At 39.1% G+C, this 27,036-nt stretch overlaps 1 protein-coding gene across 1 annotated transcript in view; it reads right to left on the bottom strand.

Annotated features, from left to right (window-relative positions):
* The window catches only part of cdhr2 (cadherin related family member 2), a 125,824-nt gene that overhangs the window by 40,125 nt on the left and 58,663 nt on the right, over positions 1–27,036 (bottom strand). The window contains exons 15-19 of the mRNA XM_059989905.1: positions 22,491–22,552; positions 20,847–21,093; positions 19,951–20,190; positions 6,350–6,419; positions 4,486–5,103 (exon numbers count right to left, since the gene is read on the bottom strand). Of these exons, the coding sequence (XP_059845888.1) occupies positions 4,486–5,103; positions 6,350–6,419; positions 19,951–20,190; positions 20,847–21,093; positions 22,491–22,552 (1,237 nt within the window). The remainder of the gene's footprint in view (positions 1–4,485; positions 5,104–6,349; positions 6,420–19,950; positions 20,191–20,846; positions 21,094–22,490; positions 22,553–27,036) is intronic.

The raw sequence follows: 27,036 nt of genomic DNA, 5'->3' as shown, positions 1-27,036 counted from the left end.
AGATTCAAGATTCAATATTGCTTGTCATTTCCAGTACACAAGTATAAAGGAGAATGAAATAGTTATCACTCTGGATACGATGCAGTGCAAAAAACAAACACAATTAGATAAAGAACATAATAATAAAAATAAATACAATTAATGTAAACGTATAAGATAACTGATATACATACATTGATTGTACTTCCATGAAGAGACACTAGACAAAAGAATATCTGTACTATAAGGTGACTCTGGCAGAAAATGATAGAGCAGAGATGGGGGGAGGGTAGTGGTGTGGAGGGGTGGGGTAATGGGCAGAGGTGTTGATCAGCCTTACTGCTTGGGGAAAGTAGCTGTTTTTGAATCTGATGGTCCTGGCATGGATACCACGTAGCCTCTTCCCTGATGGGAATGGGACAAACAGTCCATGAGCAGGGTGGGTGATAATGCTGTTGGCCCTTTTCACTTCTGTAGATGTATCATCTCAATGACGTCATTCCATGCTACTTCTGTTTACTTGTTCCCTGTCCCAATCAGTGAATTAATCACATTTCCTGAAATAATTGTTCTGCTCAGTTTTGCACGTGCAAGGATGACATTTTTTACATCGTGAAACTGATGACAAGTAATGGATCACATTAACAGCACAATACAAATATCCAGCCATTTTTGTCAGTGAATCCCTGCTCTCTGCCTCAGGGTACATTGATTTAAAGCCATCTTCAGCAATCACTCTAAAAATCAGAGCTCTAATCAGAACTTTAGGTACTTACAGCCTGTTCACTCTGAAAGCATCTTGAAAATGTGTGAAAAATGATTGAGATTGAGAGCCCACTAAACAATAATTGCTGCTTCATAAACTTTATGGTTCTAAAATTTAATCTTATTCATCTCATTTGTAATTTGTTCAGATAAATATTTGAAAATGGTAGCACTCAGATCATCTGCCATCCAGTCCTGGGTTTAGAGCTCAAAAATAAAGCTTTTATTTAAAAATTTTTACACTACATTTCATTCTTTATTTCTTGCTATGTAAGTTGTTTAAAATGTTCATTAACATTGTTGTTTTTACTTCCCTGTTTGCTATCTATGAAAACATATCAATGTGAATAACTGTCAATCCATTTTCAACCAATTATTGATGGAATTCAAGCACCCTTTAACAATCAATGACAAAAAAGAATTATAGGTCCACCTCAGGATGTATGCAGACTATTGTGGTTAAGTTCCTGCAAGTTAAACTGCAAATGCCTTGCATCATTGCTATCTACAAAGTATACTAGTCATAAGACCATAAGATTTAGGAGCAGAATTAAGCCATTTTGCCATCGAGTCTGATCCGCCACTTCATCATGTCTGAACCAATTTTCCTCTCAGTCCCAATCTCCTGCCTTCTCCCTGTAACCCTACGTGCTCTGACTAATCAAGAATATATCAAACTCAGCCTTAAACATACTCAATATTTTTGCCTCCACAGCCGCCTGTGGCAATGAATTCCACAGATTCACTACTCACTGGCTAAAGGAATTCTTCCTCACCTCCATTCTAAAAAGATGACCCTCAATTCTGAGACCATGTCCTCTGGTCCTTGACTCCCCTATCACATGAAACTTCCTGTCCACATCCACTCTATTAAGGCCTTTCAACGTTCAATAAATTTCAATGAGATTCTCCCCTCATTCTTCTGAATTCCAGTGAGTACAGGCCCAGAGCAGTTAAACTCTGTTCATATGATAAGCCTTTCGAATCCCAGAATTATTTTTGCGAACTTCATTTGAAACTTCTCCAATGTTAGCACAACCTTTCTTAGATAAAGGGCCCGAAACTGCTCACAATACCCCAAGTAAGACCTCACCAGTGCCTTATAAAAGCCTCAACATTATATCTTTGCTTTTATATTCTAGTCTTCTAGAAATGAATGCTAACATTGCATTTCCCTTCTTCACCATCGACTCAACCTGCAAGTTAACCTTTTGGGAAACCTGCACAAGGACTTCCAATTCTCTACACCTCAGTTGTTTGAATTTTCTCTTTAGAAAATAGTCTATGCTTTTATTTCTTCTACCAAGTGCATGACCATACACTTTGCAACACAGCATTCCATCTGCCACTTCTTAGCCCATTCTCCTGATCTGTCTAAGTCCTTCTGCAGTCTCTCTGCTTCCTCAACACTGCCTACCCCTCCACCTATCTTTGCATCATCCTCAAACTTGGCCACAAAGCCTTCTATACCATCATCCAAGTCAAGTCAAGTCACTTTTTATTGTCACTTCAACCATAACTGCTGGTACAGTACACAGCAAAAACAAGGACCATGGTGCTACATGAAACAGTACAAAAACTACACTGAACTACATAAAAACAACACAGAAAAAACTATACTAGACTACAAACCTACCCAGGACTGCATAAAGTGTACGAAACAGTGCTTGCATTACATAAATAATAAACAAGACAATAGGCACAGTAATGGGCAGTAAGTTGGTGTCAGTCCAGACTCTAGATATTGAGGAGTCTGATAGCTTGGGGGAGGAAACTGTTACATAGCCTGGTCGTGAAAGCCTGAATGTTTTGGTGCCTTTTCCCAGATGGCAGGAAGGAGAAGAGTTTGTATGAGGGGTGCATGGGGTCCTTCATAATGCTGTTTGCTTTGTGGATGCAGCGTGTAGTGTAAATGTCTGTAATAGCGGGAAGAGAGACCCCAATGATCTTCTCAGCTGATCTCACTATCCACTGCAGGGTCTTGCGATCCGAGATGGTGCAATTTCCGAACCAGGCAGTGATGCAGCTGCTCAGGATGCTCTCAATACAACCTCTGTAGAATGTGATGAGGATGGAGGGTGGGAGATGGATTTTCCTCAGCCTTTGCAGAAAGTAGAGACGCTGCTGGGCTTTCTTTGTTATGGAGCTGGTGTTGTGGGACCAGATGAGATTCTCCGTAAGGTGAACACCAAGAAATTTGGTGCTCTTTATGATCTCTACCGAGGAGCCGTCAATGTTCAGTGGGGAGTGGTCGCTCCATGTCCTCCTGAAGTCAACAACCATCTTTTTTGTTTTGATCACATTCAGAGTCAGGTTGTTGGCTCTGCATTGATATATAGTTTAAAATGAAGCAGTCCGATCACAGACCCCTGTGGAACACCACTGGTTACCAGCAGCCAACCAGAAAAGACTCCATTTATTCCCAACCTTCGCCTCCTGCCAATCAGCCACTGCTTTATCTATGCTAGAATCCTTCCTGTAATACCATGGGCTTTTAACTTTATTTATTTTATTAACTTTATTAGTCCATTAAGTTATTCACAAATCTTTGCATTTTTCTTTCATTTCTCTTCCTCATAGAAATATACAGCTAATGAATCAGTTTCGTATTAAATCCTTGAGCACTCTAACCTCGTGGGATTGATCTCAACCATATTGCTCTACACATCAATAACATCCACACTTTATATTCCCTTTATCATCAACGCACATTCATTCTTTCCCATACTAACCTTCTTAAAATATTATAATCCAATTTAATCAGAATGGGACAGTATGATCATTTTCCTTTCCTGATCCACTTTCAATCAACATTAAAAATGCCATTTACTTAATGAATCTCGTCATATCTGAAAATAGGTTATATTTCTAGTGCCTAGATTTCCTCTCCATTGTTGGTGTTGCATCAGAACTAATACACTATTACATTCCTACTGAACAAATTGGGCGTTTAAGGTATAGTAGAGTTGGCATAATCTAAGAGAATTCTCATGGGAACCATAGAGCCACAGCTAATTGAATCCACATCAGCAAGCAGTCATTTGCACCAGTCCTACACTGATCATTCTTTTGCACCAAATTCCCATTGGTTACCCAAGATTCAGCAACACACTAATGGCAACTTACAGTAAGCAACTAACCTACCAGGCTGTGTATCTTTGGGATGTGAAAGGAAACTGAAACACTCAGAAGAAGGATGGCAACAAGGGAGTGACTCTCTTAGGAATGCAGATGATATGCTTGACTCCATCTTGATCAATAACCGGCTGGAAGAAATGAACAGGCCAAGTGGCATGTGTGGGAGGTAAGACATTCTGGGTCAAATCCCTGTATCAGGAACTTTTGCTGCTTGACCTGTTGATTTCTCCCAGCAAGTTGTTTGTTGCTCCGGTTTCAGGTAGCTACAATTTTGTGTCACCTCTTTTTTGCTCCTCAATTTCCACCCTCAGTTTTTTCTGTTGTACTTCTATTACAATGAAAGTCTAAGACTACTTTTAAATTGGATGAAGAATTCAGAGCTTCATTAGTATTACAAGTAGGAGATCTGAGGGTTAATTTTACACTTCATCACCAGTTCTGTGGCATTGAAACAAGAACACAGCATAAATCTTTGAGTATATCTCTACAGCTTTCTTTTGGGAAGAAGCTGACACCTTGTGCACCTCTCAAAAACTAAGAAGGGTTCAGTAAGCATATTAGTACAGCAGAATAGATTAACATAACATTAGAAATCAGGCTTACCATCAGTAAATTCTTTATTCTTTTCAGTGTAGATATCAGTAACTCGAATTGTAATTCTGACCTCATCATACTCCTCATAATCGATAACTGAAGATTCATTCACATAGAGTGAGCCATTGCTATCAAGCCCAAACCAGTACTGGCATGGTAGATTGGGTTGCTTATCAACAATATTATGTTTCTTACAATCCACTGAAATCACTTGATAAATCAGTGTGTGATTGGTGTCGACATCATGGGCAGTAATGTTCCTCAGTATTCCAACCATGGTGTTATTTTCCATGACATCCAGATCCCTCATTGACTCTTGATCTAATACAGGAGGTTCATCATTCATATCCAACACGTTCACATGAACAGTTGCATAGGCTGATTTAGATGGCATTCCCAAATCTGAGGCAGTGATCCCTAAAATGTAAAACTTCGGTCCTTTGTCATAATCCAGTGCAATTGTTGGATCAACTGTAATATTTCCTTCATACAGTTTTGGGTCCATTTGATTAGGGATGGTTCTTATTAGGAAATTTCCTCTGCTGCCGTTTTCAATACGGTATATCACCCGGCTATTGATTTCCGTAGCATCATTGTCAGTGGCTTTAACCAGTGTCACAAAGGCTCCTGTGTAAATGGGAACAATGAAAAAGAAAAGTGAGCATATGTTCTCAGATAGGGAGATAACATTCACACACTTATCAAGCAAAAAAAAAGTAGGGCACTAATTCCATAAACAGGATTTGCTGGAGGTGCATGTTTTATTTTATAGTTTCTAAATTATAAAAAGAGTAAAAAGTAAACTTGCAATAATTTATTTGGAAACAGTACAGCTAGTTCATCTTCAATGACATTGTCAACGGAAACTGGCTTTTATTACAAAACTGTGTTTGTACACTATGACCAAACAATCAAAGGTGCTGTTCTCTTCAGTTTAACTTACATAAGCAATCCAGTGCTGAGCAATGACTTAATAAATTATAAAATTACAGAACAGAACACAAATATTATGTTTACAGATGTTGACAATGTTGATGACAAGATGTTATAGAAGAAGCTGGTAAAAGACCTGTCTGTCTGCATGCCAGGAACTAGACTGCAGATCAGCTAAAATATACCACCCCAACAGATTCAATTTATCAGAACTGATTAAAATTAGTAGATCTCCTACACCAAAAAATAAGGATAACATAATCAGGGATCTCTTAATCAGAGGCACCCCTGAGAAAGCTTCCAGTATGTAGAAACAATTATGGATTCATTGAAATCTAGGTCACAGCAGGAAGCCATTCAATCCACCACAAAACCCATAGGTGTAGCCGCATATCTACTCCTTCTTCTTAACTCCCAGTGTCAGCTTTCACACTACATTTGCTCATACGAGTATCTTAAAAATGGGATTAAGGTTTCTGCCTTTCCTTTCAGGTAGCAAGTTCCAGATACCTTCATAAATGAAAAAAAATTAATTCCTCACTAGATTTCCCACAGCTAACTGCAAATTTTATCTGCTAGTATTGATCTACTTGCCAAAGGAATAAGATCTTACCATTTCTCTATGTAAATCAGTTATTTCTCACAGCAGGTTTTTATGAAAACCAAGATATGGTTTGACTGGTTGAAGTTTGTTCTGGCCAACCCCTCGATGGGTAGCCAAGGAGACATGTGGGTAGCTAATGATTGCCAGGAAAGTCTGGACCAATATATTATTATTATCTGATGATGGAAGTGTATGGATACTCAAATTTAAATATATTATTCAATACTTAACAGATTATTCAGATAAAGAGAAGGAGCAAGAAAAAATGTGACTAGAAAGGAACAATAAACGAGAAGCGAGCACAGAAGCAGATATGCTCCCAGAGCAGAAGCTTACCTAATGTGTGCTCCATTACAGACGCATTGTAGACAGACTCAGCAAATACAGGTGAATTGTCATTTATATCCTGCATTAAAAAGTATTAGTTAAAAATAAACAGGCTTCCATTATGACTGTAAAAACATACTTACATGTTAGAAAAGTGACCACTTTAATCTTCAAATAAAGCCAAACATACACCAACTCACTGTCCCAACCACAGTCCCTATTCATCTTTTCAACCGCGGCTGACAATCAGTAATCTAACATTTTGCTCTTTCTGTTGAGAATAAATAGGACCTCCCAGTCAGTTCTAAAATAGTTTCTGTTTAGCAGTCTATAAATTTCTTCACATTTGCAAGACCTGTCAAATGAGATGAAGTTGTAGGAACAAATTTCAGAGAAATGTAAATATAATAGAACAAAGCAGTTACAAAAGAAGACTTAAGTTACCAAATACCTAGCAAATCAATTCTACTCTATATCTTCAAGCACATTTATAGACTATAGAACCAGCATTGGTGAGAAACACCATGAAGGCCAGGAAGTATGAATTAGTCTAGAAAATGCATGCATGGGAACTTTCTTAATCTGGGCCATTGAGGAAGAAAGTAATGCTGGAGCTTGTTCGGTGATAGCAGCATAAAGTTTCACTGGTCAACTGTAATTAGTCTTAAAGTAATTATGAGGTACAAAGGAATAAGACATCCAACTTGAAGAGAGGCAGTTTTAGTGATTGGAGAAAGGATCGAGTATGTACGGGAAAGTAATATAGATTGATCAAGAGTAGGCAAATAACTAATAATGGGTCTTCAGTGAGGAATAGTGGAGCCTTTAACATTGAAATTCTTTAAGAAGTGCAGGAAATAAAGGAAATTATAAAACAGAGCAAGGTTACAGAGGGCTTTGGAAGTAGGTAATTGATTTCACTCCAAACAGAGATTACTTTTGCATATTAAGAGAATCAAAATTCATGATGCTGCAGGAAAATATCATAGGATATGATTTAGCAAACTGGATATCAACAATTATCTTGATGGTGGTTATTGTAACAAGCCCAAAGACAACTAGGTCACAGCAGTGAAGGTAAGGTTCCTCCGATGATCATTTAAAATATCTCCAATCATAATCTAAGCAGGTATACATGCAATACTAGAAGGCTGGTAATGCCATACTCAGAGAAGCTAATGAATAATCATGAATTGTCCCTTGGGATAATACTGTTTTGTTATGGTTATCACCAATGAACCAGCTTCTAAGCCCAGTGTTCCAGATGGAGCATACTGGACTAAACTGGATTAGGTTAGGAGTTTATTCCCTGGATAATAAGAGAATAACATTTTGACAGATGTATACAAAAATTATGAGGGGTAAATATAGAGTAAACATCATTGGGCTTTTCCCACAGAGGCTGAGTGAGAATAGAACTAGAAGTCATGGGTTAAGAGTGACAGGTGAAGTATTTAAAAGAAACCTGAGGAGCATCTTTTTCATTCAGAGAATGGTGCAAATGTGGATGGGTTGCTAGTGAAAGTAGTGGATAAGGGTTCGACTGCAACATTTTAGAGAAGTTTGGATATGTACATGGATGGGAGAGGCTCGGAGGGCGATGTTCCAGACAGGAGCAGGCAGAATAACAATTCAGCATGGAGCAGGTTGGCTGACGGGCCTGTTTCTGTAATGTAGTGCTCTATGACTCTATGAGTACATTAAGAAAATTATTTCACAAATAAGCCACAGGTCCATGACAGTCCAGATTGAATGCAGTCGCCACGATAGCTCCAGATTTAACAGGATGTTCCAGAGGCCAGGATGCCTTGATGTGCACAAAGAATGAAGCAGAACAGTATGTTCCTGCTCAAGGATTTGATCAGCATGAAAAATAATTGAATTACACTTAGTGAATTACCTGAGGGTGGTAGTCCCTTGTGAGCATGGTGTACAGAAATAATGGATAATGTCACATTACTATTATGGACCAAGAATACCAGTGCTAACAATCTAACCTACCATAAGTCAAAGGCAATTTTTTGTTCTGCACCTTTAAACATCACAAGATGAATGCATGCATATTGGCGTGGTTAACAAGTTACTCTATAAGAAGTATTACTGTTGCAGAGTTAATATGAACAAGTAGCCTGGTATGGTGATGACATGCTACCATGTAAGCAGGATTCAAAGAGATGATTCAGTGGTTAAGTCTGTCACATAAACATCATGCAGGGGCTCAAAGGGCCTAATAATTACAGAGTGGAGTCAAAAAAGATTGGAGATGATTCATCCCGGCGGGACGTCTGTAAGAATGTTGAAATCCACCCACGTATTAGAACTATCTTCCAATCTTGGTTATTGTTCCGATGAGAGTTGTGCTGTATCTGTCAATCCAGTCAAGGGCATTGAAGAAATCTGATGGTGTGAAGAAAAATACGAAAAGCATTCTGTGACAGGGGACCTGATTTACAAGGTGTAGACTAGGATCAAAGGCAAGTAGTTTAAAAGGGACATTAGAAGAAGCTTCTCAATGCAAAGGGTAGTACACATTTGAAAGAAGTTGCAAGGTAGGCAACATTAGCAACATGTAAAAGCCTTCTACAGGAAGTTTAGAGGGCTATGAGCCAAATATGAGAAGATAGAAATAGGTCACTGGGCGACATAGTCAGCCTGGACAAATTGGGCCAAAGCCATTTTCCAACTTGTATGACTCTACTTGAGAGTGAACTGAATCTGCACTGGAATCACCACTTCATCTTTTTGACTGCCTAACTGAATTCCACAAGTTATATGATTATCTGAAATAACAGTTTTAGCAAGGAAGATGAATCTGTGACATTGTACAAAATCTGTATTAGTCCAGTGAGAGTCCAACATCTCTTGCAAATAAACTCTCAGTTCAGTAATATCCCACTATCTTCATCTTAAAAACATTAAATTTAGCTGACTCTGGGCCAACTCTGAAGCAAGTGTGCTTCGATGTATCTCATATCTTTGCCTACTGCATAATCAGAAGCTGGGTAGTTCTATCAACCACATTTCTGATGTTTACAGACTATTTGTACAATTCGTGTTGACCCAACCAGCCATCTGTGACTTGCATGTAAAACTTTGAATCATCATTGTAATAAGCTACAAATGAAAATTATAGTAAAGCTGTGCTAAAATCCATTGTATTATTTATTCTAAAAACCATTAGACCTTTTTGCGAAAGCAAGAGAATGAAGCTAACTAATATTGCAGTAAAGAACGAGGAAGGAAAGTATATCGGAAAGGTTAAATATAGGTAAAGAGGAAATGTTAGGTCTTTTGGCATCTTCCAAAGTTAATAAGTTGCAAGGTCCTGAAGTGTTTTCTAGATTGCCGAAAGAAGCTAGGGCACACATAGCAGAAATCTTGGCTGTAACAGACCAACTCAGATAAAGGGAGAGAAGGATTGCATCTTGTTCAAAAAAAAGGAAACTTAGTGATGTTACATAGTGGGCCTACAAAATGTTTTGATAAGTAACTCATAATACATGTTTAAAAACAGAAATAGTTTAGACAGAATGGATTATAGTAATTCAGTTAAGTAAATTACTAAATTATATTGGAAAAGTATAGTCCCTGACTAGATAGAAAAGTACCACACAATCTCCATGAAACAATTGCTAGATCCACTGCTCTACCAAATATAGAAAAATTACCTGGATTTGTGTTTCAGAAGCACAGTTGCTACCTAAATAAAACTTTGTTATGTTGTACTCAAAGAAACCTTACAGTACTGGACTATAAGAATAATTTTGTTTAATGAAGTGGGCAGGCAGATGTCATGAATATGTTAACATTAAGAAATAGAAATGATGTACGTGAAAGAATTATGAACAGGTAGAACAATGTTATTGAGACAATTCTGATGCAGATGGAAAGCTTGAGGGAGGTTGTGTCACATATGCTGAATTACCTGGTGATCCTAGGACACTACTGTAAAGTGGGTAAGTGTGCTTAAGGATTCTTCAGCTGAGTAAAAAGGGGGACTAATAACTAAAGCAAGAACAGTAAGCTATGTATTTCCAGTAAATTGGGCCTCAGCTGTGTTTTGTTGTGCTAGGTACTACAATTTAGGAAATATGGCAAAGACTTGGAGTGGAAAAAAAGGGTGATTTACCATGATGTGACTAGCAATTGAAGAATCTAACTGCATAAAGATGTAGAATCTGTAACTTATTCTCTTTCAAAAAAAGAATCTTCAGCCAATTTCTAAATTATTAATGTTTGTTAAAATAAACTGGAGAAAATTGCTTCTTTTGACAATAGGGTCAACAGCTTGAGTTTCCACATAACTGACAACTGAGTGAGAAGGAAAGTGGGAAGTTCTCTTTTTGCACAGATGGTTATAAAGATGTGAAATAGACCACCTGAAAAGGTGGTGGAAGAAGCTTCTGTTAGAATGTTCAGGATGCATTCTCTCATGAAGGCAACCATTTTGTATTGTTAGAGTGGAAAACCCAAGGTATGGGACTAAATGCACAACTCTTTTACAGTTTAGGAAGCAAGGACTAGATAAGGCTCTGGAGAGTTATGAGGTAGCCAGGAAGAAGCTGAACAAGCTTTAGAAAGCTAGAAGGAGGCACAAGATAGCCTCGGAGGTTGGTTTAAGGAAAACTTCAAGGCATTCTACAAATAATTGAAGAACAGGAGGATAACTGGAGTAAGGATAAGAAAATCTTGGGTAAAAGAGTAAACTGGTGCCTGGAATTGGAGCGGGTAGGGGAAGTCCTTAATGAATACTTTGCTTCCATATTCACCAGTAAGAGAGACCTTGATGAATGTGACGATAGCATAAAACAGGCTGATATGCTGGTACATGGTGATGTTAAGAACGAAGATAACCTTGGACATTTTAAAAACATTAGGATAGGTAAATCCCCGGGACATACCTCAGGTTACTATGGAAAGCAGAACAGGTTGCTCTGCCTTTGGTAATGAACTCTGAGACCTCACTGACCACAGGACTAGTATCAGAAGATCGGAGGTTGTAAATTTTATTCCCTTGTTAAAAAAAGGTAATAAGAATACTTGTGGAAGTTCAAAGTAAAATATTATCAGAGTACATACATGTCACCACATACCACCCTGATATTATCTTTCTGCAGGCATACTTGGCAAATCTATAGAACAGTAACTGTAAGGAAGAACTGTAAACTGTAAACAAACTGTGCAAGTGCAGATAATAAATAAATAGCAATAAATAATGAGCATGAAGTAACAAGATAAAAGAGTCCTTAAATGAATGTAGTTATCCCCTTGTGTTCAAGAGTCTGATGGATGAGGGGCAGAAACTGTTCTTGAAACTGCTGGTGCAAGTCCTGAGGCACTTGTACCTTCTACAGCAGCGAGAAAAGAGCATGGCCTGGATGGTGAGGATCTTTGATAATGGACGCTGCTTTTCTATGGCAAAATTTCTTATAGTTGTGCTCAATTGTTGAAGGGTTTGATCTGTAATATACTGGGCCAGATCTGCTACCTTTTGTAGGATTTTCCACCCAAAGGCATTGCTGTTTACCAAGCTGTAATGCAACCAGTCAGCACCCTTTCCACCACACATCTATGGAAGTTTGCCAAGGTTTTTGATGACATGCCAAATCTCCACAGACTCCTGAGGAAGTAGCGGCACAGCTGTGTTTCATTCATAATTATATTTATATGATGGCTCTGAGACAGTGACACACAGGAATTTAAAGTTACAGACCCTCTCCATCTCTGATCCTCCGACAATACTGGTTCATGGACCTCTGGTTTCCCTTTCCTGAAGTCTACTATCAGGCTCTTGGTCTTACTGACACTGAGTGAGAGGTTGTTGTTATTAAACCGCTCAGTCAAATTTTCAATCTCCCTCCTATATGCTGATTCATCACCACCTTTGATACAGTCCACAACAGTGGTGTCATCAGCAAACTGGTATGTGGTGTTGGAGCTGTACTCAGCCATAGGTAAGTGTACAAAGCCCTGAGTAGGACAGGGGGCTAAGTACACTTCCCTGTGGTGCTCCTGTGCTGATGAAGATTGTGGAGGAGATTTTTTTTGCCAATCTGAAATGACTGGGCTCTACAAGAAAGGAAATCCAGGAAGTCTTGCAAAGGGGGTATTGAGGCCCTGGTCTTGGCGTTTACTGATGAGCTTCGAGGGGATGATAGTGTTAAATGCTGAGCTGTAATCAATAAAGAACATCCTGATGTATGCACCTTTGCTGTCTAGATATTCCATGGCTGTGTAAAGAGCCAACGAGATAGCAGCTACTGTAGACCTATTGCTTCAGTAGGTGAATTGGAGCGAATCCAAGTTGCCACTCAGACAGGAGCTGATATGTTTCAACACCAGCCTCTCAAAACACTTCATCACCATAAGCACCACTGGGCAATAGTCATTTAGATGAATATAGATTAATGTCTTATGTCAGTGGTGATTAATCTATTAGAGAGGACTGTTAGAGATATGATTTACGAGCATTTGGAGAAGCATCATTTCATTAGGATTGGTCAGCATGGCTTCATGAGGGGAAGTGACAAAACAAATTGATGAAGGTAGAGCACTGAATGTGTTGTATGGATTTTACTAAGGCATTCAACAAGGTTCCCCATGGAACACACATTCAGAAAATCAGGAGGCATGGGATCCAGGGAAATATGGCTGCATGCATTCAGAATTGGCTTGTCCTCCGCAGGCAGAGGATGGTAGTAGAAGGAGTCTATTCTGTCTAAAGATCAGTGACCAGTGGCAATAAGCAGGGGTCTATTGTGGGACCCCTGCTCTTTGTGATTATTATAATTGTCTTGGATGAGGAAGTGGAAGGATGCAAATGGCACAGAAGTTAGTGGAGTTTTTGGGTAGTGCAGAGCTTGTTGTAGGCTACAGTGGTTCATTATAAGATGAATAAAGTGCAGAGCTGGGCTGAGAAGCAGCAAATGAAGTTCAATCCGGAAAACTGTGAAGTGAAATATTTAGGAACATCAAACTTGGAGGCAAAGTACAACATTAATGGAAGGATCCTTAGTAGTGTAGGGGAACAGACAGATCTATAGATCCCACGAAGTTGCGACACAAGTTGACAAAGTGGTTAAGAAAACAGATGATGTGTTGGCCTTCAATAATTGGCAGGTTGAGTTTAAGAGCCATGAAGTAATGTTGTAGCTCTATAGAACTCTGGTTAGAGCACACTCAGAATATTGTGTTTAGTTCTGGTTGGCTCATTATTGAATGGATGCAGATGCTTTATAAAGGATGCCAAGGAAATTTACAAAGATGCTGCCTAGACTAGAGAACAAGGTTTACAAGGAAAAGTTGAGAGAGCTGGGGCTTTTCTCTTTGGAGGAAAGGGGGATGAGAAGGAACTAGATAGAATTGTTTAAGATGATAAGAGGCACAGATAGAGTGGATATTCAATGACTTTTTCTGATTATGGACATGCCTAATCTAAGGGGGCATAATTTTAAAGTGATTAGAGGAAAATATTGGGGGATGTTAGGGTAGGTTTTTACACAGAGAGTGGTAGGTGTGTGGAATATGCTGCCAGAACAGTAGTAGAGGCAGATACATTAGGGGTGTTTAACAGTCACTTATATAGGCACATGGATGAAAGAAAAGTGGAGGGCTATCTGGGTTAAGGGTTAGATTGCTCTTGGAGTAGGCTAAAATGTTGGCATAACATTCTGGACTGAATGGCCTTTACTATGTCCTATGTTCTTTCAAAATGAAATCACAAGCTGTTCAGGGAAAATGGCTGCCTTTTATCTTATTAAATATAGTGATATCTCTGACTTAGGGTATTCTGATTTCACAATGAAAAGTGCAGTAATCATGCAAAATACCATTTTAATTCATCAGATCAGATGATGTTTTCATGGACTTCTATTTTATCAATTGCTTACAAATATTTTGATTTACCACATCTTGTTCTAAGAATACATATCTTAAAAAAAATGGGACTTTGGTTTTTCCAGTCTTCATCATCTTGCTAGAATTGGTGCCATGTTTTTAGAAATATGTTGCAATTGCTTTGTTAAAGCTTGGTTTTCACATATATATACTACATCTAAATAACTTCCCTGACTCCTTTTGAAGTACAATCTTTTTTTAAAAACTATAGACATCAACCAAGCAATTGCAATTCCCAGCAAGGCATCTAAACTTCAGCTGAACATTTATGACATTAACTAACTCCATTTCCTGTTAGCAACTCAAAATCTAATGAGCTGTGACAAGCTCAGACTCCACTCTCATTTCCTTAAAAAATCTTGTTTATAAATTCTTCTTCAGTATCATGTGTTGTTTGGCTGACCAGTGGGTGTGTGGACTGACTTTATAAAGATTTACAAGGGATTACATGGACCTTTGCATTCCAATATTTATTACCTATTGTCCAAGCATGCAAGGGACTGAATAGCAAAGGAAGAGTAGAGTTTGTCAAGATCAGAGAGGAAATTAATATCTAATAGAAAGAACATTTTAAAGATTTCCTCAAGTGAGACGCCATGTTTGATACACATCATTGACTCCGTCCTGCTCTCTGTTACATCCTCTAAGTTACACCCCAGCCCTCAAGGAGAGTGGAAAGGTTATCTGATGGATGAACAACAATCTGACATTCAGAGCAGATAATATCCCTGCCAGTTTACTGTGCAAAGATTTCATCACATCACTCTCTTCCCAATCATTCTTACTACAATATTGCACTGCACCTCCAACAGATTTCCTGCTGGATTGATCTATCAGGATGAATAGTAAACTGTTAAACCTACAATCACTGCTATAGATCCAAGATTAACCCAATCTCAGTCACATATACATATGTGCATAATCAGAGGCCAAGGCCAATCTATCTACAATTCTTTTTAGAAAGCCTGTGAGAGAATGGGCCTTACACTAAATGCCTGCAAGTTAAAAGGCCCTTCGCTAACCTCCTGCCACATCACACTAACCCCAATGGTCAAAATCCATGACAAAGCCCGAGTCAGTTGGGTATCACTTTCCATACCTCAGATGTCACCTCTCAGGGAATCTACTATGGTGTCCAATCTGCTAATAAAATCTTCAGTCTCCTGAGAAAAAAAGTGTCGGAAAACAAAGAGCTGAAAACCAAACCAACTCTCACAGACAACCAGGCTACTTTGAGCTCTGTCCTCCCATGTGCTTTGGAGACATGGACAACCTATAATAGAATCCTCATTATGAAGCATCAATGTGTCAGCCACTATCCATGTCCAACAGATATGAGGCTCTTCCTCCTGTTTGGATGAGGCTGGGGATTGCAGGGAGGATGCGTAACCCGGCTAAGGTATCACGGCACAGGAAGCTAATCAAGTGCCAGAGATAAAGAGAAATGTGATAGCCTTAGGGGATATCATAGTTGTGGGTATAGAAACTAACTGTTCTTTTGATTATTGGAACAAAAATAGAGTTACAGAATCTACGTTGCCTGATTTGAGAGAGGGTTGATGACATCTCTTCTAGGTTGGAGAGAAACTTGGAGGGAAAAACACATATAGGCAGCAGCAAAATAGGTAGGCCAAGGAAGAATTTGGCAAGGGATTATAGACAACGGGAGGCAAGATGGAAAAGTAGAACCATAAGGGCAGTCAATGATTACATGTTACAAAATGGGAGTGAGAAAATAATAGAGAAGTTAATGCATGGCTTGAAATCTAGTATGGAAGAAATTGGTTCCAGTATTGGAAGAAATTGGAACCATTGAGGTCATGACTCAGACTTAATTGTTTTTTTAAAGGTGTTTTCAGGTTTGTAAGGATAGTTTTTGGAACAGAGATGGCAGTTAGGAATCAGGTTAGGGTTTACGGACAGGAATGTGGGGTGTTAGATGACAAGCCAGAATCTAAGCCTCTGCTCCGTGTTCAAAGGTTGTAACAGAAACTTCGATCAGAAGTCCAGAATTTGAGGAGCAAAGTATGGAGTGTGCAAATCTCTGTGAATCCGTTGAGGAAGTTGAAGTCCATTGTCTATGATTCCACGAGTCTACTGGAAGCCAAAGACTAAAGAGGCCAGTCTGTTCTGGGGTTAGAGGACTGCCTATGAGCATGGGTGCGTGGATGGGCTTGTTTTGTTTCTTGGTGTGCTCTGGATTGTGCTCTGGGTTGCTCTGCAGAGAATGATTGGCTTGCTATGCTGGCACTGCAAGGTGTAACAACACTGGTGGACTGCACTCTGGTTATGAAAGGAGGTCAAGGATAATATTAAATCATAAACTAAAGCTTATGAAGCGTCAACAGCTGATGTTAAACAAAAAGACTGATAGTTTTCAGGAGCCAGGAGCAGATGACTGAAAATCTAATGAGGAGGAAAATGGATTATGACAGTAAACTGGCAATTTATATCACATCAATCAGCTTCGGTGCATATGTTAAAAGAAATGGAGCAGCCAAGATAGATGCAGAATCCTTAGCAAATGAACCTTAGAGAATTAATAACAGGAATTAAGGATGCAGCAGATAATTTCAGATAGTTTAAACAAATACTTTGCCTCAGCCTTCACAGTGGAGGACATTGCATACGCCCCAAAGATAATTGATAGGCTAGATTTGAGTTGGAGGAAAGAACACATTGAGAGATAAGATATTAGAGAAACTAATGGGTCAAAAAGTGGGTTAATTACCAGGACCTGATGACCTTCTTGGACAGTTTGAAAAGTAGTGGTTGCAGGGTACCATCTGACACCGAGTATAAGATCACAAAACCATAAGACTTAGGGGCAGAATTAGCTCATTTGGCCCATTGAGTCAGTTCCATCAATTGATCATGAGTGATTTATTTTCCCCATCCCCATAATCTTCAACATACTTACTAATTAATAACCTATCAGTCTCCTCTTTAAGTATACCAAATAACTTAGCCTCCACAGCCATCTGTGGCAAAGAATTCCACAGATTCACCACCCTCTGGCTAAAAAAATTACTCTTGATCTCAGTTCCAAAGAAATGTCTTTCTATTCTGAGGCTGTGCCCTCTGGTCTTAGACTCTCCCTCTATTTGAAACATTCTCTTCATATCCATTCTACCTAGGCCCTCATACTTCTAAATTCTAGTGAGTACAGTTTCACGCCATCATACACTCCTCTGGGCCTTCTCTAATGCTAGCACAACCTTTTGAAAATAAGGGGCCAGAATTGTTCTCACCTTCTCTAACACTAGCACATGCTTTCTTTGATATGGAGGCCAAAGTTGCTCACAATGCTCCAAATGTGATCTGAACAATGTCTTATAAATTCTCAGCATTACTTCCTTGCTTTGATATTATAGTCCTCTAAAATGAATTTGACTTCCTCACCATCAGTTCAACTTGTAAGTCAACCTTTAGGGAATCCTGCACTAAGACTCCCAAGTCCATTTGCACTTCTGATTGCTGAATTGGCTCTCTATTTAGAATTTAGTCTACACCTTTATTCCTTCTACAAAAGAGCAATGATCAAACATTTCCCTACACACTATTCCATCTGCCACCTTTAAACCATCCTCCTAGTCTGTACAAGTCCTTCTGCAGACGCCCTGTTTCCTCAATGCTACCTACCCCTCCACCTAACTTTGTATCACTCTTGCCTCTCTTTTACTCCTTATATATCTGAAAAAAACTTTTGGTACCCTATTTTTATATTATTGGCTAGCTTGCCAATGTATATTATGAAAGTAATAAGGGGAGAGTAGATGACATATATACATATACTACTCTTGCCAATATGTATATTGGCAAGAGTAGTATATGTATATATGTCATCTACTCTCCCCTTATTACTTTCATAATTCTTAGAAAAATAGAGGGCTATGTAGTAGGGTAATTCTAGGCAGTTTCTAGAGCAGTTTATGTGGTCGGCACAACATTTTGCGCTGAAGGGCTGTTATGTGCTGTAATGTGTTGTAGATTCCTATGATTATTGCCTTCTGTTGGTTTTTAAAAGCTTCCAACTCCTCTAGCTTCCCACTAATTTTTGCTATACTGGGTGCCCTCTCTTGCTATTATGCTGTTTTTGACTTTCCTTGTCAGCCACGGCTGCCTTATCTGTCTTTTAGAATGCTTCTTTGTGGGATGAACTAATCCTACATCTTCTGAATTACTCCAAGAAACTTCAACCATTGCTGTTCTACTGTCATCCCTGCTAGTATCCCCTGTCAATCAATTGACCACCTCCTCTCTCATACCTCTGTAGTTCCCTTTACCCAACTGTAATATCAAAATACCCAACTTTAGCTTCTCTCTTTCATACTTCAGGTTGAATTCTATCATATTATGATCACTATTGCCTGTGGGGGGGGAGGGTTCCCTTATCACATCTGGTTCATTATACAACACCCAATCCAGAATTTCCTTTTCCCTCGTGGGCTCAACCACAAGCTGCTTCAAAAAGCCACTTCATAGGCATTCTACAAATTACCTCCCTTGGGCTCCAGCATTGACTTAGTTTTCCAATCTACCTGCATATTGAATTCCCCATGACTATTGTAACATTGTCCTTTTTATGTGCCTTTTCTATCTCCCATTATAAATTGTACCCCACATACTGGCTACTGTTTGGAGGCCAATATATATCATTCCTATTGGGGTATTTTTACCCTTGTAATTCTTAACTCTTCCCATAAAGAAGCTACATCTTCTGCTCCTAAGTCACTCCTTCCTAAGGATTTGATTTCATGTTCACCTCTGCCAATTTATCCCTGAACAAATGTAATCCAGAACTTTGTAATGAAATGTGTTATTTTTGTTTAAGAGTACAGTACATTACATAAAAATACAATGAAAAATAGAAATAGCAAGGTAGTGTTCACGGGTTCATGGACAGTTCACAAACCTGATGTCAGAGAGGAAGAAGTTGCTCCTAAACATTGAATGTGGCCCTTCAGTCTTCCGCCCCTCCTCTGTGATGGTAGTAATGAGAAGGAGGCATGCCCTGAGTGGTGAGGCTCCCAAATGATGGATCCATAATAATTAAGTATTGGCTCATCTTAAAAACTTGCAGGTAAACATTTACCCTCACTGACCAATACATACTCAAGAATTTTCTAGCAACACAAAGACGTCAAATGACAGTTAACAAAATGAAATTTTTCAAGGACCTACAGGTGTTTTTAACGTTCCAATGAAAACGTTGAAGGAGTGAGCATTTTTTAAAAATTGATTCAGGATTCTATTGAAGTATTGCAGATACTGGACTGCTTTTGTTCTTATTTCTAACATGGCCATATTGTGGAAAAACACTAAGTTCTATGCCTAAACTGAAAACAGAGACACCTCTTTCTTCCTTATTAGGGAAAGAGAGAGCCCGTGGTATGTCAAATGCTGGGTGAACAATGAAGTCTTTGGGTTAACTACGAGTCTGCATCCTTACTGTTGCTTTGCTCACACTTGAGTGTTTGGTGGCAGATGCCAACACGCTTTGTTTTTGCTGGTGGGGGGAGGGGGATAGTTGCTTGCTGCCTCTTATGTGCGGGAGCGGGGAGCTGGGGGGAGCTTTGAGATTCTAACATTTGACTGTTGTTCATTCTTTGGGACACTCCTCTGTTTTCGTGGATGGTTGTGAAGAAAAAAGCATTTCAGGATGTATATTGTATACGTTTCTCTGATATTAAATTGTAACTTTGAAACCTTACCTCTATATTGATAACAACACTGACATTTGTTGAAAGGGGAGGAACACCTAAATCACGAGCTTCCACAATTAGGGTGATTTTTCCATCAAGAGAGGGTGATATGCCTTCTCGATCAATAGCTCCAACTGAATGAAGAACACCCGTGAAGGGATCAATGGTAAAATTATTTTGGTAGTCACCACCAACTATAGCATATTGAACTCTGCTGTTATTGGTACCCTCTTCATCGTTGTCAAAAGCCTGAAAACAAAATTAAAAGAAATCAGTCTCTGTATTTGCCATTCAAATTATCTTCTCCTTAACGATTAATTCTTCGACCACAGAATGTGAGACTGAGTCGGTAATCATTTTATCACCTTTTAATGTTCTTGCTCTCCCCCTTACCAGATAGCATTCTGTTAGTGTTTGTGTTTTGGCCGTAACAAAATAGAATGATTGAACACATAGACTGTGTCAACTCCAAAAAAAAAATGACTAGAACATGATCCTTGCTTTTCAGGTAGCAATATGAAATTGTGTCAGATTTTTTTTTACAATTGTCAGAACCAAGTTGCAACTGTACAATGAATATGGTTAGATCAAATACTATGTAAAATCTATTAATGGACATTAATTATCAGCAGAATTAGTTAATAATACCTACAGGAATCTACATAGTGTAGGACCTGAGAAGCAGAGCATTTCCAGCAATTCTTTTCAGATTTATAGAATCTCTAGAGTTTTGTTTTTTGACATTAATATTAAAAGGAGTTGTTCCATTTAATTTGGCGATCAGAGAGGTGTCTGGCTTTTTGATGTTTGGTGACGGATTTTCAAAATGAAAATTATACTATTCTCCAATACTAACCCTACACAATATGAACAGCAAGAATAAAAAAAAATAGAGCTTGACCTACCTCAATTTTAATGTTTAATTCATTTACTTTGTCTTCTGTGATGAATGCGCTGTAAGAATCTCTTGTCATTTCCGGAGGGAAATCATTTATATCTTCCAGAGCAATCTCAACCAAAGTAGTACCTGTAAAGTTCCCACCGTCGTTTGCTTGAAGGGTAATATAATAAATAGGACGTCTCTCTCTATCAATTGCTGTGCTATTCCCAACTGTGATGACACCTGTTGTGCTATTGACTTTAAATTCGTCTCTTAACAAAAAGAAACAAGCTATATTTCAGCAATCAGAATTTCACTTGCATTAATTTTGCAAACACTATAAAAGTTATTCAAAATGCCCTCCAGCAATATTTCTAATACTTCTGCTTTGAATTCCCAAAGTTCTAAAACTCTACAAGTTTGGAGTGGAGTGTCCAGGCTCCCACCTTCTGCTCTGCACCCGTCATATCCCCACTTAAATGAAAGGAGTAGTATATATATTGGGCAGATACCCACTTCAATATCTGCACTACAGAAGGGCTGGTGTGGCTGCAGGACTGGTGCATGATGTAGAGGTTCAACTTCCATGGGGTGATGGATTAAAACTGAATTAAGAAAGAATTGCCCCAATGGAACTGGCTCTATCTGGAATTTAGGACAATTGATAATTAAGAGCAAAAAATTAGGTGGGAAAGTATTACTAATAATTTGCTCTAAGAAAAACTAACAGGCAAAACAAATGCAGTGCTTTTACTTTCAAATATTTACAAATTCAGTTTAGAAAGTCACAATTAAGTCTTCACACACTATATTTTCCAACAGTAGATTAGAGACCAGAACTACCCTAAAAATGAGAATATTTGTCCTCACATCAACCCTAAATCTTTTGCCAATCACTCTAAGTCCATGTCTTTTGATCTTTGACCATTTTGTGAATGAGAAATGATTATTCCTATTTACCTTATTTGAACCCATAAAGGTTTTGTATACCTCTGTGTATTGCTGTCTGGACATTTTCTGCTTCAAGGAGAGGAGCCGTAAGTGCCCGCCCTGTCCTTCTAACAAAATTACTCCATTCCTATAAATATTCTAATCAATGTTTTTTGCACTCTTGTAGAACCTTTACATGCTTCCAAAAATACAGAAATCAGTCCTGGAAGCATTGTAGGTAAACAAGTGCTTAATGGAAGTTCAGCATATTCTTACAATTACAAATTAGGAGTTTGAGCCCTTAATATCAACACAAGTATTTTGTCTTCGTTCTCAAATTTACATCTTCCATTCCATATAATGTTGAATAGATCAAGATCAAGTATACCAATAGTGTTCTCTTATCTCTTATCATTAAGCACGGTTTATTTACCTTCTGATGGATATTGATTGACCGACAGTGTATTTATAATAATAAAACTACTTAATGGTCAATTTTAACTATGGCCATTGAGCAAATGTTTTGTCAGTGAACCTGTCAACCCACTCTAGCTTACTTTTTAAACAGTTAAAAGCAGCTCTTCAATTTTTACAAGGAAGCACAGCACCAATGACTCGCCTGCCTCCGAGCTGTGTCATGAATACTAATTGTCTAATTTCTAGCTAAATCATTGAGGTCAATTGCAAAACTTGTTCATTCTGAATCATGGTAAGAAGAAGCTGAAAAATGAGCACATACATGCTTGCTGGTAACAGGCTATACGTAATTTCACCGAAGATGCCATCATCAGGATCATCAGCCTATGAAAAAGAATGAAACAAAAGAATATTAAAGTTATCAAAACCAGCTACATATCATTTTGCTAATATCTGTATTCAACAGGTTTTGCAACAGGTGGAGATTTGCCTCTAATTTTTCATTGTGAATTGAAACATTTTAGCTCACACAATAAACTGGGTCACACATGCATTATTCGTATGAAAGTAACGACGAAGTGCTTGGCAACAGGAAAAAATAAATATATTCAACCTCAAACTCCCAAAACCACACACCGTTATTTGAGCTGTTCAGAAGGATCTTTAATGAATTGCAAGTTGGTGATGATTCAAGATGGTTCTCTGCATTAATTCATTGGTATGAAGTAAATTTTGCCACACCTTTGAGAATGCTACAACTGGGCTTAGAATCTCCAGTTAATGCAAAGTAAACAGTAGTCACAGATAATTTCACAGGCTGTCTCTAAGTAGTTGTGAGTTATAAACATCGAGGCTGGCCTCTTGGTGTCCTGATTACCTTACGTATCTGCAAGAATCCAGCCAGCTCAGCTTTTGAAGGTGTGGCATCCATTAAATACCTTACACAGATATGTACAGCTTCCTGTAGAAAGCTATATTTCTCTCAAGCAGAAATACTTAATAATGCTGAAGTATATGATTTGAGCCCTGCAGTTGCTTTAATGAGCGACAACAAAGAGCATCCACCAAATGCAGAAGGCAGAAGGTTGCATTAGTAGTAGTAGTAGGTAGCAAGCAGCTGTCGATCCCAGGGGACCATGGGTTTGCACCTCTGGTGGACTATGTCCTCTCCAGGGCACAAGCCTTGGCGGGAAGATTTGAAGAACCGGCTGTTGCCCATGCAGCGGGTTCCCCCTCTCTACGTCACCAATGCAGTCCAAGGGAAGGGCAAGCACCCATAAAGCTTGGCACCAGTGTCATTGCAGAGGTTGCCAGAGTGAAGTTGTAAACAACATCAAACTGCCTTAGGGACCCTAGTTCCAGATTTCTTCCTTGGGGTTTACTCCCAAAGCATGTCCTATGGGTGGGTATGGCCACAAGGCAGCGGAAGTTAAAATCAGAGTTTTCCTTCTCCAAGGTTGCATTAGGCTGCAATATAAGTGAAATAATCTATTGAGGTTGCCAGTGTCTCCTGAGAGACTGAATCTCCAGACATGTACATTTATTATCAAAGAATGTATAAATTATACAACGTTGAGATTTATTTTCTCACAGGTAGCCACAAAGCAAAAACCCAAAAAACCCAATCAATGAAAATAAAAAAGACCCACACCCAAGAGAAAGGAGAAAAAAAACACAAATCATGCAAACAATTGAAATGAACAACATTCTGAATCAAATTAAGCCCTCTGATCCAAACCCCAGAATAGCCCGGAGTAGGCCCAAAGCCTTAGTACCAGTTCATCATATTAGTGGGCATGGAGCACAGCAGCCGGGGCAGTTTTCATAGCCTTAGCGTCATGGAGAGAGGAGTGACCATCGCGGAGAGCGAGCAAAATTAGCTCTTGTCTCAATCCAGACACCCTATCATTTCAGCCTATCTGGGCAGATGTTTAAATTGATCAAATATCCGAAAGGTTCTGGTGCCCTGGAGAGAGCAGTGAATATTGCAGAGAATGAGCGAAATTGGCTCTCGTCTCCAATCTGATCCAGTGTTTAAATTGTTTAAACAGCAGATCATACCTCACACCAGGACCCAGCCACTGCAAAAGGATCAAGCCTAGACCACGTCACCCAGCAACTTGCTCCGGGCTCAGATTTTGCCACCCATCCCGAAGTCACTCTCAAGCTCTTCAAATCAGCTCAGTGCTCAAAGTGATCTAACATCACACCTGGGCCAGTTGTATGGGCATTGGAACTCCTCTGCTCCAGCCCCAGCTTCTCCTCTCCAAATAGCTCACTCCATCTGCATTGATTCTGCAACACACCATCTCAGCTCACCTTCTGAACTCACCTCGTCATCGCTTCCATCTTCACTATTTGTGGTGGTAACTTAACAAATTTTACCTCAGAAAAGGTGTTTTTAATGATGTTTTAGTCAATTTTTTTGCATTTCTAACCACTAGTGAGCTGCACTCTTTCAGTCACACTATCTTAACCGGACGATGAAAACTGAGACTTCATTTGTAGACCTTGTGTCAAGTATATCATTTTGTGAAGTGCAATGCTGCCATTAGATTCTTTCTTGTATGCAGGTGAGTCAAAGAAAAAAATTCTCTCCCTGTATCTCCAGTTAAAGTCCGGCCATTCATCCTGTAGGTGCCACTCTACAGTTGCACAAACACCAAATATTGCCAAGTTCTCAAGGACACCAACTAACTGAAAGTGGGCAAGTCTAAAAGAACTGAATTTGAGTACACATACATAGATTAATGGTGTCAGCACTTTCCTCAATATTTGCTCAGAAGAGTGTTATCTATAAACTTCTATCAGGTCTCTGCTCAACCCCTGGAACTCCAGAGAAAACAACCCAAGCTTGTCCATCCTCTCCTTACAGCTCATGCTATCTAATCCAGGTAGCATCCGGGTAAGCCTCTTCTGCTCCTTTTCTTAAGCCTTCACGTCCTTCCCACATGATCTCTTGTGAAGTAGAAGAGAACAACACTTTTAAAATGGGATACTCAAGAGAGTTTCCAGAATAAATGCCAACAGAATGTTGAGCATAAACTTGCCTACTGCATATAAATATATACATATATATTTGTGTAGTTGTGTTTTTACTAATCAAGTTCAAGTGCTTTTATTGTCATTTCGACCGTAAACTGCTGGTACAGTACACAGTAAGATAGAAACAACGTTCCTCCAGGACCCTGGTGCTACACGAAACAACACAAAACAGTACAGGGCAGTACAACAATTAATAAACAAGACAATAGGCACAGTAGAGGACACATTACAATGTAATAATAAATGATGTAGATGTCAGTCTAGACTGAGTATTGAGGAGTCTGATGGCTTGAGGGAAGAAACTGTTGCACAGTCTGGTCGTGAGAGCCTGAATGCTTTGGTACTTTTTGCCAGATGGCAGGAGGGAGAAGAGTTTGTGTGAGGGGTGCATAGGGTCCTTCACAATGCTGTTGGCTTTGTGGATGCAGCGTGTGGTGTAAATATTCTACATGCACTTGAGTATACAAGGTCTGGGCCTTAAAGCCGCAGTATTGCCTAACGGGCATTGGGGCTGGTCAACAGATAATGGGCTGGGGGTCTGGACTATATTCTGCATCATTATATTTTACTGACATACTATATGGGTTTGTTGACTTGTATGCGCAAGGACTGAGCATCAGGCCGCTGTGTCACAGTGGGTGGAGGGGTGGGTATTCTTATTATGTGATTGTGCTCTAATGCATGCTTACTGTGTGTGACTGATGGTAAGGTGTCTTTGTACCCTGACCCCACAGTAACACTGTATTGTTTGGTTGTATTCATGAGTATTCCTGCATGGTTAAATGACAATTAAACTTGAATAGAATTGAATTGAATGAAAGTCCTCTTCAAACACAGAAAAATGAAATGGCTGTCAATCAGTCAGTGAACAAAGACAAGGGGTTAAGATTTCGAGCAGTGCTTGTAAACCTTTTCATTGCTACTGTTCAGTGGAGTGCTGTCAGCTAAGATAACATTAAATACTATTAAATTAGTAATAGAAGACAATTTAATAAGTAACCAGAGGTTTAATTATCTTCGGAACCATTGCTCATAATAGCATGCTAACTGATTTTGTCGTTCAGTGTTGTATTTCAGCCAACTCAGAGACTCTCTAGTACCTCATCAATGCAGGGAGAGAAGTCCCCATGATATTAATTAGGGAGTATGCATATAATTTTAGAAATGTGGAAAATATTAAGAAATATGCAAATTGATAGATCCTATCCACAATATCCTGAATGGGGAGGGTGAGCAGCCGGAAGTCATGGTACGTATTGGTACCAATAACATAGAAGAAAAAGCGAGGAGGTCCTGTAAAAAGAACATAGGCAGTTAGGAAGGAAGCTGAGAAGCAGGACCTCAAGGGTAGTAATCTCGAGATTGATCCCTGTGCCACATGGTAGTGAGAGTAGGAATAGAACAATGTGGAAGATAATCCATGGCTGAAGAATTAGAGCAGAGGGTAAGGATTCAGATTTCTGAATAATAGGGACCTCTTCTGGGGCAGGTGTGATCTGTAGAAAAGGGACAGGTTGCACTTGAATCCGAGGGGGACAAATATTCTTATGGGCCTATTTACTAGAGCTGTTGGAATGGTTTAAACTGACATGACATCGGGATGGGAACCAGTATGATAGAGCTGAGGATGAGCCAGCAGGTTTACAAGCTGATGATGGGTGTAACAGGAATGTTAGGAAGAACAAGTCAATGATTGGGTACAAATGCAGATGGAGCAAAGAGCTAAATTGTACCACAGAGCCAAAATTCAAAAGGGTGAAGAATGCAGGACTGAAGGTGCTATATTTAAATGCGGGTAGCATTCGCAATAAGGTGGACAAACC

This window comes from Hypanus sabinus, chromosome 15 (genome assembly GCF_030144855.1).
Source record: "Hypanus sabinus isolate sHypSab1 chromosome 15, sHypSab1.hap1, whole genome shotgun sequence".
Taxonomy (NCBI): Eukaryota; Metazoa; Chordata; class Chondrichthyes; order Myliobatiformes; family Dasyatidae; genus Hypanus; species Hypanus sabinus.
Note: the sequence above shows the minus strand (reverse complement) of the source record. Positions and strands in the feature narration are given on the sequence as shown.